General features: G+C 37.2%; 2 protein-coding genes and 1 long non-coding RNA gene across 7 annotated transcripts in view; 2 read left to right on the top strand and 1 right to left on the bottom strand.

Annotated features, from left to right (window-relative positions):
- LOC134657883 (uncharacterized) overlaps nt 1–14431 on the top strand; it is a 485626-nt gene that overhangs the window by 101589 nt on the left and 369606 nt on the right. The window lies entirely within an intron of this gene.
- Nucleotides 13–4470, top strand: LOC134657847 (transmembrane protein 14C). The gene is made up of 4 exons (XM_063513426.1): nt 13–257; nt 1986–2033; nt 3110–3200; nt 4295–4470. The coding sequence occupies exons 1-4, from the start codon at nt 182–184 to the stop codon at nt 4413–4415; spliced, it is 336 nt and encodes a 111-aa protein (XP_063369496.1). The 5' UTR covers nt 13–181; the 3' UTR covers nt 4416–4470.
- Nucleotides 5779–14431, bottom strand: part of LOC134657799 (A disintegrin and metalloproteinase with thrombospondin motifs like) — a 231981-nt gene continuing 223328 nt past the window's right edge. For 4 of the 5 annotated variants that reach the window (XM_063513358.1, XM_063513354.1, XM_063513357.1 and 1 more), the window contains exons 12-17: nt 13572–13736; nt 11189–11305; nt 9751–9865; nt 9230–9345; nt 7826–8396; nt 5779–6809 (exon numbers count right to left, since the gene is read on the bottom strand). In XM_063513358.1, the coding sequence (XP_063369428.1) occupies nt 7844–8396; nt 9230–9345; nt 9751–9865; nt 11189–11305; nt 13572–13736 (1066 nt within the window). In that variant the 3' untranslated portion in view covers nt 5779–6809; nt 7826–7843. The remainder of the gene's footprint in view (nt 6810–7825; nt 8397–9229; nt 9346–9750; nt 9866–11188; nt 11306–13571; nt 13737–14431) is intronic. The other variant, XM_063513359.1, reaches the window with a different exon arrangement.

The following is a 14431-nucleotide window of genomic DNA, read 5'->3' as shown; positions in this document are numbered from 1 at the left end:
ATGTCAAAAGTGCAAACGTCACAACATCGGCAACATCGCATCGAATCGCTTGATTATCTCGCAAATCTTGAAAATCATTTCATTCAGCGAATTTGTGGTTATCGGACTGCTCTACATAGATTTGATAAGAGATAATAAATTGCTAAAACTGTGAATTAATATTTTTTAAATAAAACTAAACATGGGTGTTGACTTTTTCGGTTTTGCGTACGCCGCGACTGTCGCCGCTGGCGGTATTATGGGTTACGCAAAAGCAGGTTAGTATTATAATTTATTCCGGTCCATTAAACTACCGATTCATCAAAACATTAAGAATTTTCTAGAAAAACAAAGTTGTACCAGTTTTATGAAAGAGGTTTTACAGTTACAGTGATATTTTGTATTTAGGTAATATTACACAAATACTGATCAAACTATCCGAAAACTGAAGAAACTTTGATAACTTATCTATAGAAGTACTTACATACTTATCTTAATTAAGTTCACTTTCGTAAAACAGAGCTCGAGCTATTCAGGACAACAATTCCATTCAATTGGGAATTTTAATTTTGAAGAATCAAAATTGCATTTGTCTCTGCAAGTTTTGCCGTGTGGGTTGTAAAATAGAGTTTACAATAATTTTGATTTGTCTATGCCCTCTCAATGAAAACAATCTTGATTGAATGTGTATTCATACTCGTGATAACATTCTCAAGTCATAACAGTTCATTGTTCAATAAGAGGGTTTTATTGAAACAGTCATTCTTGCATTACTTACAATAATTTATGTTATACTTGATTATCACACTGATGCGGATAAAAAATATTAAACTGTTTCTTTCAGGATAAGATTTAGGAAAAGTTGCAAACAAAACTCTTAATGTCTTCTTAATTAGATTTTGATTGAGTAATCATTCAGTAAATATATCGAATATGGCTGGCTAGCCCAAACTTGCACCTAGCCACTATTGTATGGGCTTAGGTCTTTCTTATGGGGCTACCGCGATAACCGAAATTGATAAATTTCGGGATCTTACTCTTTTACTCCAATGAAGGCGTAATTAGAGTGACAGAGTAAAATGCCCGCAATTTGCAAACTTCGATTTTCGCGGTGGTGTTTTACGTCTAAGGCAGTGAGGTGGTTATCTTCAAATTTTTTGGCGCTGTTATTGATAGAGTCTGTGCGGCAAGAGAAGAGTCGTGAAATGTATGGTATGTATGGTGGTATGTATGGTATACCAAAATGTATGGTATACCATACATTCTACGACTCTTCCCTTTCCGCACAGACTCTAGATTGCTGTGCATTATGGAGTATGCAGGGCAGGGATTTCAACATGTGGCTATGACAATGAATCATCTGTGAATTTTACCTGTACCTACAATATAACAAAGAGAAGTACCTAACCATAGATAGTAGTGACTTATACTTATGAGGTGTTTGTTAAGGAAAACTTTAAATAAACTACTGTTGGAAATGTTGGAATACCAGAGTCAATACACTAGAACCAACTGGTTTATTGCACATTATAGTTCGTTTTTTTAGCATTAGAAAAAAGGTAAACAATCTTGATTTGTCTTTTAATTGAAAAACATGTTTTAAAAATAAGTCACGGTAAATATGTAACAATTATGAATCTAATATGATCATTTATATTCTTCTGCTTTCATAAGTATAAGTTACTGATTTTTTCAATTAAAAGACATGTCAAGATCGCTTACCTTCTTTCTAATGCTAAAAAAACGAACTATAGATATAGTTCCATACCTTTAGATTATAAAATCCGATATATCACGATAAAAAAATTATCCAAAAATCATGCTTCAAATGACCCTGTTTCCTCCTACGTCATGCTACCACTATCCGATGTCCAGACCCCCCCCCCCATTTTGAAATTACGTAATTTATGAATAGCCCCTTGTTACGGACAAAGACTTAGTGGGCAAAGTTGAAAAAAAAAGAATAATTTTACTTTTTTTTTCCTAATACTTTGTTTATTTTTCAGGATCCATTCCGTCTCTTGGTGCTGGCCTCATCTTCGGATCCATCTTAGGTAAGAATATAAATTATTGTTCATGTGCATCAACTATTTCTTATCTACTGACATACTTGTCTGAAAACAGCGTATGTTTCTATCTAGATCTGGATACCAGTTACCACAGTTATAGTGAAATACATACCGTATAAAAGTATAAAACTTTGCCCTTTACATAACTTTGCCCTTTACATAACTTTGCCCACCGCGTAACAGTTCAGTAAAAGTGAAGCGATGAAAGCAAAGCAGGGCAAAGTTTTATACTTTTACGGTACTTTTCAAGTCACTAAGATCCACTGTCTATATGCTGTCTATGCTAATTTATCTATTATGTTTACTGTGGTGGTGTTTCGGACATTTTTGACAGGAGTGCGCGGAGCCGAAGCCAACACATAGTGGCTCTTTTGTCACTTTAATGAAACGCCCTTGCCTGAGTCAACATTGGTTATTATTAATGTTTCCTTTATTAATTTTTCTTCTTTGGTTAGGATTTTTACAATATGCATATAAAAATTACACTCACAAAACAATACAGCGGGGCAGGGCCCAAGCTGCCGGTGGTCAGGGCCGCAGAGTGAGGAACTGACGTACTATACGCGCCGTATCCAAAATTACCGCCTTCTGCATCTGACCCTTGATCCAACCACCTAGCGTGAGTCTCTTTAGTTGTTGGTCGAGACTCTTCACTATGAGACCGTTCGCTGACACGACTATCGGATCAATGATCGTCGAGTCAACATCCCACATGGCTGTAATCTCGTGAGCCATGTCTAGGTACTTACTGGATTTGTCCTTCTCGGCCTTCACGAGATTCTTCATGGTTATTATTATTATGAGTGACCCACTGCTGGACAAAGGCCTCCCTCCTATTCTGACTGATTCTAGCTACTCTAGCTCTAACGATTTCGATGAAATTTACTACATATATGGTGTTTTCGGGGGCGAAAAATCGATCTAGCTAGGTCTTATCTCTGGGAAAACGCGCATTTTTGAGTTTTTATATGTTTTCCGAAGCAAAGCTCGGTCTCCCAGATATTAAAAATATAAAATAAATACTTTAGTACGTTTAGTGACTTAAACATTTAAATCGACAGGTATTGGCGCATATCAAATCAGCAGGGACCCCTCTAATTACCAGCTGTTGCTTGGAACCACCACCGTCTTGGGAGGTATTATGGGATACAGGTAGGTTATTCACACTTTGCTGTACCATAAACCATAACTTAAATTTCTTAATTTAAGTATAGGTATTTGTTTCCAGTACGCGAACAGAGTGCATAGTGTATGTAGATGCCACTATGCGCCCCCATACATAATGCTGTGCTGTAGGTACCTAACTCGGTTGTCATACGCTGACGTGTTTTTTTTATTATATTCGTTTGTTATGTAATAGAGGAAAATCTTCGTCTTTCTTCAGATAGGTACAGTTCAGACACAGTCCGTCATGATGCATCAAACATTACGCTTGTTTACAAATAGTGTTGAGTAATAAGATTGACTTTCTGGTGTACCTGTATGAAGGGTTCATAAATACAGCAAGCTGCAAAATTACACACCCTCTCTATGAATGGACCATAAAGTGAATATGCACTGCAGCTGAGTGCACTTGTACACCACAATAAGACAATAGGGTGTATAACTGCAATGTTTTGCCACCAGAGCGCAGTACTATCGACGTATGTACTTATACCATAGAGTAACTTGTACATACTGTACCTTAAACTGTTTTTTGACAAGTTTTCACAGACAATCAAATATGACATTGATACATCAAGGCGGTTTGTTTACAAAGGGCCTACCCGGGACACGCGAAATCGAAACTCGGCTATCTGCCTCTTTATCGCTCGAATATGCAATAGTGATAGAGAGGTTATTAGGTAACAAAATTTCGAATCTCTCGTTTGCGGTAGACCCTTCGATTGTGACTTATTCTGGGAGTGGCGCCACCTACGCAGAGTTTCGCGTATACCCTATTAGCATGAGACTGTCACCATTTAACCTTTTGGACGCCAATGACCGATATATACGCACCGCAGGTCCAACGCCAAAGACGTATTAATCGGTCATAGACCACAGAGCAACATAGACCTAGATGCATATGCATAAAGTTCAATTTCAGTTTTGACACTTCGGTGACGTGGCGTCTGAGAGACAGCTTTTGTGTTTGACACGGCGTCGAAAAGGTTAAAATTTAGAATCTCTATTTATTTTTCGTCCCATTTCTTAAGATGTGAGGCCGTATACCTACTGATACTTACGTAAACATTTCCACATTCCAGATTCTACAACAGCAGAAAGTTCATGCCGGCGGGCATAGTGTTCGTGTTGTCTGTGGGGATGCTCGCCAAAATACTCACTAAGCATGTTGGCTCGTCGCCTGTACCCATCAAATCTGGTTAAATTGAACAGTCGCCATCTTTGCCATACTGTAACTTTGCCCAGTGATTTAAACTAATTTCTGCGTCATCAACGCTATTAATTTAAAATTCGATTTTGAAGATTTGAGCAATGTTTTCCTGTTTTCGTACCTGAGATTTTTTCCAAAGTGGGCAAAGTTGCCACGAAATAATTAGGTATGGTAGATTTGAGAGTATAACTAATATGCACAAGATCAAATTAAATAACCAATCTGATTTTCTGATTTTTGTAAATGTTTTAATGTAATAGGTATTAATTATTACTATGATTAGTTTACTAGTTTACTGTAGAATAATTGGGACATATTATTGAACTTGTGTTGATTAAGTTTAACTTTAATTAAGTTATTGTTGCACAATATTCCGTTTTTTGTTGTTGTTTGACCCTAAAGTTGTATTTTGTCTTAGTCCATTCCAATTTACAATGGTGATAGAGTTGGACCAAGCTAAGTTGGCAGCGATTTTGACAGCCCAGACTGTGCAAGTGTTATTTTAAACGTCAAACTTTTATGAAATTATGACATTTAAATAACCCTTGTACAGCCTGAGCTTTCAAAATCGCTGCCAACTTAGCTTGGTCTAACGGTGGCGGGTGGCGTAACTACGTGGCTGGGGGGTGCAAAATGGGCAAAAGGCTACCCCTCCGGCTTGCCAAAGACAGCAGGGAAACTTACGTTAGGTACTTTGTTTCGTTTAGGGGGGCGCAAATTTGGTGACTGGCACCATATCCTCTAGCTACGCCCCTGTGGTCTAACTCTATTAAAATCGTTCCATTGGTGGAACTTCGGCTGGCCCAGAAAGTATATTTTTAGTGTTGTATGCATTTATATTCTGTAGTTTTCACATCTTAATTGTACAGTTTGGTTTATTTTATGACATTATTTCTAGGTGACCCAGAAGAAGCCTGATGTTTTTTTATATATCGAAATGAGGCAAATAAAGGTGTTGGGACTGAAAACAGTTTTGTTAATTGACAATAACACTTAGAGGCATCTGCAGAAAAAAGCGTGAAATTCAAATTTTGTATAGCCATAGAGAAATATAATAAGACAAGAGTGCTCACTCCATACATCAGTTAGACTATTAATTTCGGTGTCTACATCTAGCATCGAGTAACGGAACTATCAGTACTGCTACTTGACAATAGATGTAGCACCAACTGGAAAGTCTTATCTCAACAGCATAAGCTGCTTGCTTAAGCTTGGCTCTTTTTGGTACTAAAACTGATGCATGGAGTGAGCAATCTATGTATTTTTTTCTCTATGGTATAGCTGACCTTTCACCTATATTTTTTACATCTACATGATAATATGGAAATATTGAATTGAAATAAAACAAAGTACACCGATTTCATTATTTTCTATTTTCTTCTTAATATTTAAACAATTTGGGAAAAGTAAAAACCATACATAAATAGTTTGAACATAATAAATAGTAGTGATGTAAAGATTCCGGCAAGTGATGTGACTGATGGTCATAGTCAACCGTCATTTTCTTTAATTCTATTGGTAACTTTGTTTTTTTAAAGAACTAGGTGCCATAAATAGTTTTATTAATAAAGAAAGGCTTAAAATTAGAAAACTAAATTCCGTGTCAAGTATAGTTGCAAAAACTATGGGAATGTGTATTTTTATTTTATAAAAATGTGTTCCATAGATAAAAAATACTTTTTGAGTGGACTGTTTTATGTTCGAAGCGCGAGCCAGTCGCATTTTAGTTTTATTTTAACAGTCAAATACATATAAAACTTAAATCAATTACAATCTTAAAAAATATTGTATAAAAGGCACTTTGTGGCAGTTTCTTTTAAGTAACCTTATAAAGAGGTTATTTTTACAACCAACAAAAAATAGTCTAAGGAGTATTTCTACAATGAATCCAAAAACCGATCTATTTCGGATTAAAAAAATAATCGTCGTCCATTCAGTTTTTACAAAACTACAACCTAATGTACTTATAGACTTCAATATTAATAGTAACACAATCACATTGTAATATCACACACAGAACTGTGTCCGACACACATAAAGTTTTGTCTTCAGACACATTTGACACACACACGACGCCATCCCGTAATTACCCGCTGAATATTAATTATTACCATTCGTAATTAATGAAAATAAATGCAAGCAAAGTAATAATTCTGCTTGCATTTATTTAGAGATTTATATCGATTACAGGAATTAATATTCGTGTAATATTCAATACTACGGGACATGCGCTCGTTTCACAATCTGTAATTGTAGCTTAGAGGCTGGAAACGGACTATCCAGGTAGGCTCTGGGTTCTAGAGTCTAGACCTAGTACGCTCTAATAGTCTGTGGCATCCAGCTTGGCAGTCTTCATGGTTCGGCCCGCTCGCTCTCTCTAATGGCGGCTGAAACATAATTACAGGCGTTAATATTGAAAACGAGTTATTAAAAATATGATTTACAAAAATATAAACTTAAAGATTTATTTACACTAATTAAGTACTTATTTACACTACCTACTTATTTTAATTACCTAATCAGGTACAGATTTTGGCTGTTTCCGAAGGATTACCATTACAGTAATAAAATTATCTAACGTATCAGAAACTTAGTCAAAAATTTGACGTAGGTACTTTTTATGGAAATCTGCTAAAGTATTTTTTTTAATTTTACAATTAGGTACTGTAATTGTTAAAATCTAAACTTTTTGGGATACATTTACAAAGTAATTAAATATGAGTATCGACGCATATCAAAATGGTTTTAATCATGTTTTAATACTCTAAGTAAATTATGGCCAGTACTAAAAACAACCTTATGTTTTTGCAGGTTTAAGAATGGCAAGTAATCCTATTATTAACTTTAAATCCATTAGGTATTTTATTACATGCATTTAATTAAGTTTGATTTGATATGTATCGATAGGTATTAAGTTTTTAGCCACAACAATAATTACAAGGTTGGAAACGTGATTGAAAATAAATGTCCTGATTGATAAGTTATGTACAAACACGTATGCATTCACATAATGTAAATGTGTGGAGTCGAATGTACAACGTTGATAGATCTGTAATGTGTGATTATGTACACGATATTGAGGTAGAAAAATTACAATTTGACACGTTTAATTAATTACATTGTTATCGCAGTCGCATCAACACAGAATTAAGTAGGTACTTATAAACTGATTAAAACGATTATCGATTACCGTTACATTTTCAAATGTAATTCTGGCCCTAGATTAATATTGTAATCATGTACATACAGAATTAAGTCAGATTGTAATTTTCACTTGTTTTGGGTTGCAATGTATTAGTATAGACATGTGATGTACTGATGTAGAAGACACAATGAGCTATGTAACAGAAAAATCGATGGTAGAAGGATGACTCCAATGCCGCTTGTGAGACCCGTTCCTTACCAATATTATGTTTTGGCACTACTGTCGTATGATCTCCCCACTCGTCAAATTCCTTTGGTAAGAGAACACCAATCTCGCTGGTTCTATTTGTACTTGTTGGACGTTTGCGTCTGGCCTTATCGAGTTATCACTTGACTTCGCTAGGGAGTAATGTGTCCCGAATTTGTAGCTAGACCTTGAGCCCTTTTCTGGATAAGGATTCTTTGTCGTAGATCTTCCGAAATAGGCATCGAAATCGTCTTTGCTGTAAAATCCGGCTCTCTTCGGTTCGCTTCTATCGACTTCCTTCGTTGTTCTTGAGAAGAAATCGTGGAAGTCATATGGACTTTTCGTTGTCGATATCGAGTATTTATTCAAAGATGGCGGGTATGTTATACTACTTGGTTGCGTGACTGTTTGTCTTTCTGTATATTCTACAGGTTTTTTTGTTGTGAAGTAGTAGTATTTGTACGGGATTTCTGTCGTTGAAGTGGTCGTTGTTGTATATATTGAGTTTGTGGTCTTGTATGTTTGGTAGTATGGTTTGTATGTCGACGTGCTAGGTACTATTGGCTGAGTCGTTTCTTCGTAACTATTGTAAAATAAGTCGTATTAGTATGTTGTTGACTTGTTGTGTGAATGCTTGTCCCAGGGATCGGAACCGGTTTTTTGCAAAAACTTAGATATAACCATATTTTTCGAATTATTTTATACTCGAAATGTAGGACTCAGTTGTGTTTTTAGGTTACGACTTCGTATTATTAGATTGCCCAATTAGAAATGAAGTAATTAGCAAAGAACGAAAAAATACCGTTTCCGTTCCCATACAAAAAATACCGGTATCCGATCCCTGGCTTGTCCACATACTGACTTAAACGAGAGTGTGCTGTGTTCTCATTTGTCACGTCAGTGTTGTGTTGTTTTTATTATCTATTTATCAGTTCTTATGCTAAGTTCTTCAATTTTACAACTATGAAATTATTGATTATTATTTTAACCTTCTGAGTTAAGTTCCATGAGAAAAGGGCCTGGATTTTTTTTATTTCAAATTATCTATTAATCATGCTATCGAAAGTAAAATTTTGAATTGTAATGTACACAGAACCTCACGAGTTTTAAATATAAAGATTCTTACCAACTATTCAAATCTAAAAATTACTTTCATACTCACAGGAATAATCTGTCAATCTACTTTAACAAAATTATACTAGCGTTAATTAAACTTAGTTACTCGTGGTACAATTACTACAAGTAATAAAGTGCCAATAATAAGTACCTTGTAATAAAGATTACCACCGGTAATAAAGTACGATACTTAATTACCATCGGTATTTAAGTGCGTACGATAATTTATTGTTAATATTGGTTACACGTGTAGTAATAATGATTACCGCAGTTAATAAAATGTGTGTACAATAATTATACCTGGTAATATTGCCGTAGAACGGGCTCGTGTCCGGACGGACGTAGCTCGGCGTGTGCTGCGAGTAGTCCGGGATTATGTTCTCGTGTTCGGTTATACATCTACCGTTTATGCAGTACTGAAACAAGCACATTCGTATATTTATGTTACATATTACAAATATAGTGCATAATCCTTTAGCATCATATTTTCACGGAAACGTGTACACGTGTTATGCCATTTCAGTCAGGCCACAAAATAAATAATAGTACTAGGTACAGAAGATTCACTCTCTAACAAAACGCGTCTTTTACGACAAATATATGTCCGCTAGGTGGCGCAAGTGCGAGCAGCCGTCCGTTCCGTAGCGGTGCGCGGCAACTACTATGGCTAGACACCTAAATTGTTGTGGGCCGCATGTACTTGTAGGTACATACTTGTAGCGACGCGACGAAATCGCGGAATGAGACGTGCCTGGTCAGGCACAGTACAAAATGTACTGAGGTTGACTGAAGAGTGAAGTGACATGAGGAATCCGAAGTACCTGTCCGTCGCCACAGGGCGACCCCTCGGCGGCCGGCCGGTACGCGACGCAGTACCCGCTGGCGGCGTCGAAGCAGAACAACTGCGCGCACACTCGCTCGTCTTTGAAACACGCGCTGTAACATAAATTAAATTAATCCTGGTCCTGGGTTCCAATCCCAGTAAGGGCATTTATTTGTGTGATGAGCACGGATATTTGTTTCTGAGTCATGGTTGTTTTCTATGTATTTGGTATTTGTATATTACCTATATCTATCGTTGTCTGAGTACCCACAACACAAGCCTTCTTGAGCTTACTGTGGGGCTTAGTCAATTTGTGTAAAAATGTCCTATAATATTTATTTATTTAGTTAATTAAATTTATTCAAGACCAACAAAGGATCAATTTCGTTAGTGACACATTTTAATCTTACAACTAATGTTAGCATAAAGGAGGCTTTTAAATTTTCTTCTTAGACAGTGTCTAAGCTTATAAGTAGTATCTATAGTAGTAACTCGGTCAATATGAAAGCAATATTAATAATAATAATTGGTAAATTAACGATGATAAGTAGGTATAGTGCCAGCCCTAGTGGGTTAAGTAACGTAACATTGCCCACTCAAAACAAAAAAAAACATTCTAGATGGAATAAATTAAAATCCAATAATAATATAATATAATAATCAAATGCAATTTAGTAATATCATACTATTAAAAAGTTTGTTTCATAAAATTGAATTTAACCGGTGGGAAAAGTTGCATAACCTTACTGTACAGAAATGACCTAATAATGAAATTATAACGAACCACAGTAATATAAATTCCTGTTACTATTTTAGTACTACATAGTTACATTCCTTAAATCTATCTTAATCCTAATACTCCGCGAAAAACTCATCGCCATAGTGCCTCGATATAGTTCGCTGCAATTAGACGTTTGACCTCCCCTATATTCCCTGTACCTACATTAAGCAAGAGGCCTGATGGTGGCATCAAAACGAGTGATCCTCGTGACGAGTTGTACTCAGCAGTTACGTTGTTCCTCTATCCTTGCGGCAGCGTCAAGCGTCAGCAGACGGCCTGGCAACACGCGCGGCAACGAGTCGTCCTCGTGACGAGTTGTACTAAGCAGTCTTACCTGGTGCCTCTATCCTTGCGGCAATGCGCGTCTAGCGTCAGCAGACGGCCTGGCAACACGCGCGGCAACGAGTCGTCCTCGTGACGAGTTGTACTAAGCAGTCTTACCTGGTGCCTCTATCCTTGCGGCACTGCGCATCTAGCGTTAGCAGACGGCCTGGCAACACGCGTGGCAACGAGTCGTCCTCGTGACGAGTTGTGCTAAGCAGTCTTACCTAGTGCCTCTATCCTTGCGGCACTGCGCGTCTAGCGTCAGCAGACGGCCTGGCAACACGCGCGGCAACGAGTCGTCCTCGTGACGAGTTGTGCTAAGCAGTCTTACCTGGTGCCTCTATCCTTGCGGCACTGCGCGTCTAGCGTCAGCAGACGGCCCGGCAACACGCGCGGCAACGAGTCGTCCTCGTGCGGCGAGTTGTACAGGCACGTTGCTGTGTCGCCACTGGAATTATACAAATCTTGGTTCAGTTTAGAGGTACTAAGAAAGTATTGTTACGAGCAGGGCTCGGAACCGGTTTTTTTGTAAAACCCAAAATAGCCCAGTATTTTTTTAACCGACTTCCAAATCTAAAAGGAGGAGGTTATCAATTCGGTTGTATGTTTTTTTTTATTTTTTTATTTTTTTTATTTTTTTTTATGTTTGTTACTCCATATCTCCGTCATTACTGGCCCGATTTTGAAAATTTTTTTTTGATTGTATGTATATGCATACAGATTGGTCCCGTTTTTGTCAAAACCCAGTTCTGATGATGGGATCCATGAGGAATCGAGGGAACTCCTCAAATCTTAAAGGCATACATATAGTGATTTTTGTGTTTTTATCAATAAATCAAGCATATACATTTAAAAAAGTGACATTTGATGAAGTGGAACTGCTGATGATGATCAGAACGGAACTCTTCAACGACGCATAGTACACGTTTGACGATTTGTCCTATGTTTGTTAAGCAAGTTAAGTTTTTAAGCCACATTTTTGTCAGGCTCGAGTTCTGATGATGGGATCCATGAGGAATCGAGGGAACTCCTCAAATCTTAAAGGCATGCATATAGAGATTTTTGTATTTTCATCAAAAAATTAAGCATTTCATTAAAAACTGTCGCATTTGATGCAGTGGAACTGCTGATGATGATCATAACGGAACTCTTCAACGACGCATAGCTCGCATTTGGCGATTTGTCCTTTTCGTTATGTTTGTTAAGCAAGTTAGGTTTTTAGGCACATTTATGTCAATCTCAAGTCCTGAACATGGGATCCATGAGGAATTGAGGGAACTCCTCAAATCTTAAAGGCATACGTATATAATTTTATATATTTTCATCAGAAAATCAAGCATTTACATTACAAACTGTGGCATTTGATGAAGCGGAACTGCTGATGATGATCAGAACAGAACTCTTCAACGACGCATAGTACACGTTTTGTGATTCTGAATTTCGATTTTGACTTGGACTGGGCCCGCCTCGGCCGGACTCGGACCCGTACTCGGACTCGGACCCGGATCCGGACACGGACCCGGACCTTGATCCGGAAAACCACTATGATACCTAAACTAAACAAACCACTATGATTACCATAAAATGTATACATATTACCAAATAAAGTATAAGCGCCGTTAAGTGGGTCCAGGCTAGTAGTTAGAGAAGTCGGTTTTTTTCTATTAAAGATTATTTTATTTTATGCTCTTTACGTAGGCATGAATCATGTATTTAGGTAACACCTTCGTATTATTAGATTGTCCCATTAAAAATGAAATAATAAACCAAAGAACGAAAAAGAACGAAATAATACCGGTATTTTTTGTATGAAGAAAAAACCGGTTCCGAGCCTTGGTTACGAATATTAATAAAAGTCTTCAATCACTTTTAAACTTAACTCTGGCTTTACTTTAAAAAAGTCTGACACATTGCGGCATCAATGCGGCATGCGACAGTAGGTACAGTCGCCATCAGATATATCGGAGCGGCCAAGGTGTTCACAATATCTGAACACGCACTCTAACGCCTTAACCATAGAGACGTGTTCAAATATTTGTGAGCGCCTTGACCGCTCCGATATGAATCTGATGGTGACTGGTAGTACACAAATATTCATATTGCATGGAATTTAGCATGGATGATATTCATCAAGTCTATAACCCTGAACATCTTCATTTTCGGTCGTCCGTTTGTCTATTTTGTTTCTATACCGCTTGAATATGCAAGAGCAATAGAGTTCCGTTATGATACTAAATGTTTGGTTGGTATCTGTATAAATTCAGACGTCAATGTCTACGGGTCTGAATACTTCAGGTGAAAAGGTACGTATCTTGTTTGGCTTTGGCCGACTATCAACATTTTTAAGCTATGGTCGGACTAAATGACGATGATTATACTGGGCCATTTTATTTAAAGTTGTCCCCTACACTTATTTTTCAAATTTGGGATTTATTATGTTATTTCTACTCAGAATCACGAGCTCTTTTGATCCTAATAGGAGAAAAAAAGTGTCCCAAAATGTCCATACATTTTTCGATTTTTCCATTCCGAGACCGCCATACAAAGTCTATGAAAAATGGTAACAGAATGAAAATAAAACCTTTTTTTCTGCTATTAGGATAGAAAGAGCTCGTGATTCTGAGTAGAAATAACATAAAAATTCACAAATTAAAAAAAAAAAGTGTAGTGGACAAATAAAATGGCCCGTGTATGTGTAATTATAATTAACCTACTTTAGGAAATGATGGAAACTCTGCACACTGCACGGCGACCACCTGAACCCTTTCTCGGTGTGTCGCAGGTCCGACATGATGAAACCGTCCTCCCATCTGCATTTCTCGGCCCCGGGGCCGCCGAGGTACGAAGGAGGGGGGCTGCCGTCGTGAACAGCTCCTAATCTGTGGGTAGAAGGATTTTAGAATGTTTAATTTGGAATTAATTAGAAACAAATATTTGAAATATGCTTCTTCTCTTATAATGCGACCTCTGTCGACTCTAATAAATACGTGATAGCATTAGGCCCAAGATACATTTGTAAGTTTTTCTTACGTAAGTAGGGACACAGCTACACTACAGAATGAGAAATGAATATCATTACCTATCTATTTCTAACAAATAACTTTGTCCCTATTACGTTACGGTATCTCAGACCTTACGGCGAGAGAGATTACTTGTTTTGTTTGATAAGCTTTCCAGAGGCAATCGAGAATAGTAAGAATCCAATGAAAATGTCGTTAGCGCGTTGTAGAAATCTACTCGTTCAAATCAGCGCCATCTAGCGTAAACCTTTTGTATATGAAACTGCATTCGTACGAGAAAAGTCGCTGTTGAAGATTTTATTTTTATAAGCGTATAAGAATCATCGTTTTCTACCGACATTGGTTTAGCGGACTATAGTATAGTTTGTCAAAGGACTGTCTCATTTCAAACATAGAGAGAATCATACTATCATTGTCTTACACTAGTACTAGCACCCAAAAGAAAAGGATGAGTAGGTATAGCTTTTTTTGTTCTTATTTACTGACAATTTGTTTTGACCAGCTTTAGCAGATCTTGCCAGTAGAAAAAGGCGGCAAATTTGAAAAATGTAGGC

Source organism: Cydia amplana, chromosome 21, assembly GCF_948474715.1.
Source record: "Cydia amplana chromosome 21, ilCydAmpl1.1, whole genome shotgun sequence".
In the NCBI taxonomy this organism is placed as follows: domain Eukaryota; kingdom Metazoa; phylum Arthropoda; class Insecta; order Lepidoptera; family Tortricidae; genus Cydia; species Cydia amplana.
Note: the sequence above shows the minus strand (reverse complement) of the source record. Positions and strands in the feature narration are given on the sequence as shown.

What these genes read in the sequence shown, in the direction of transcription:
- LOC134657847 (XM_063513426.1), top strand. Translation starts at nt 182, where the DNA reads ATGGGTGTTGACTTTTTCGGTTTTGCGTACGCCGCGACTGTCGCCGCT. An exon ending in TATGGGTTACGCAAAAGCAG is followed by an intron (nt 258 to 1,985) that starts GTTAGTATTATA and finishes TTTATTTTTCAG; the next exon opens with GATCCATTCCGTCTCTTGGT. An exon ending in CATCTTCGGATCCATCTTAG is followed by an intron (nt 2,034 to 3,109) that starts GTAAGAATATAA and finishes TTAAATCGACAG; the next exon opens with GTATTGGCGCATATCAAATC.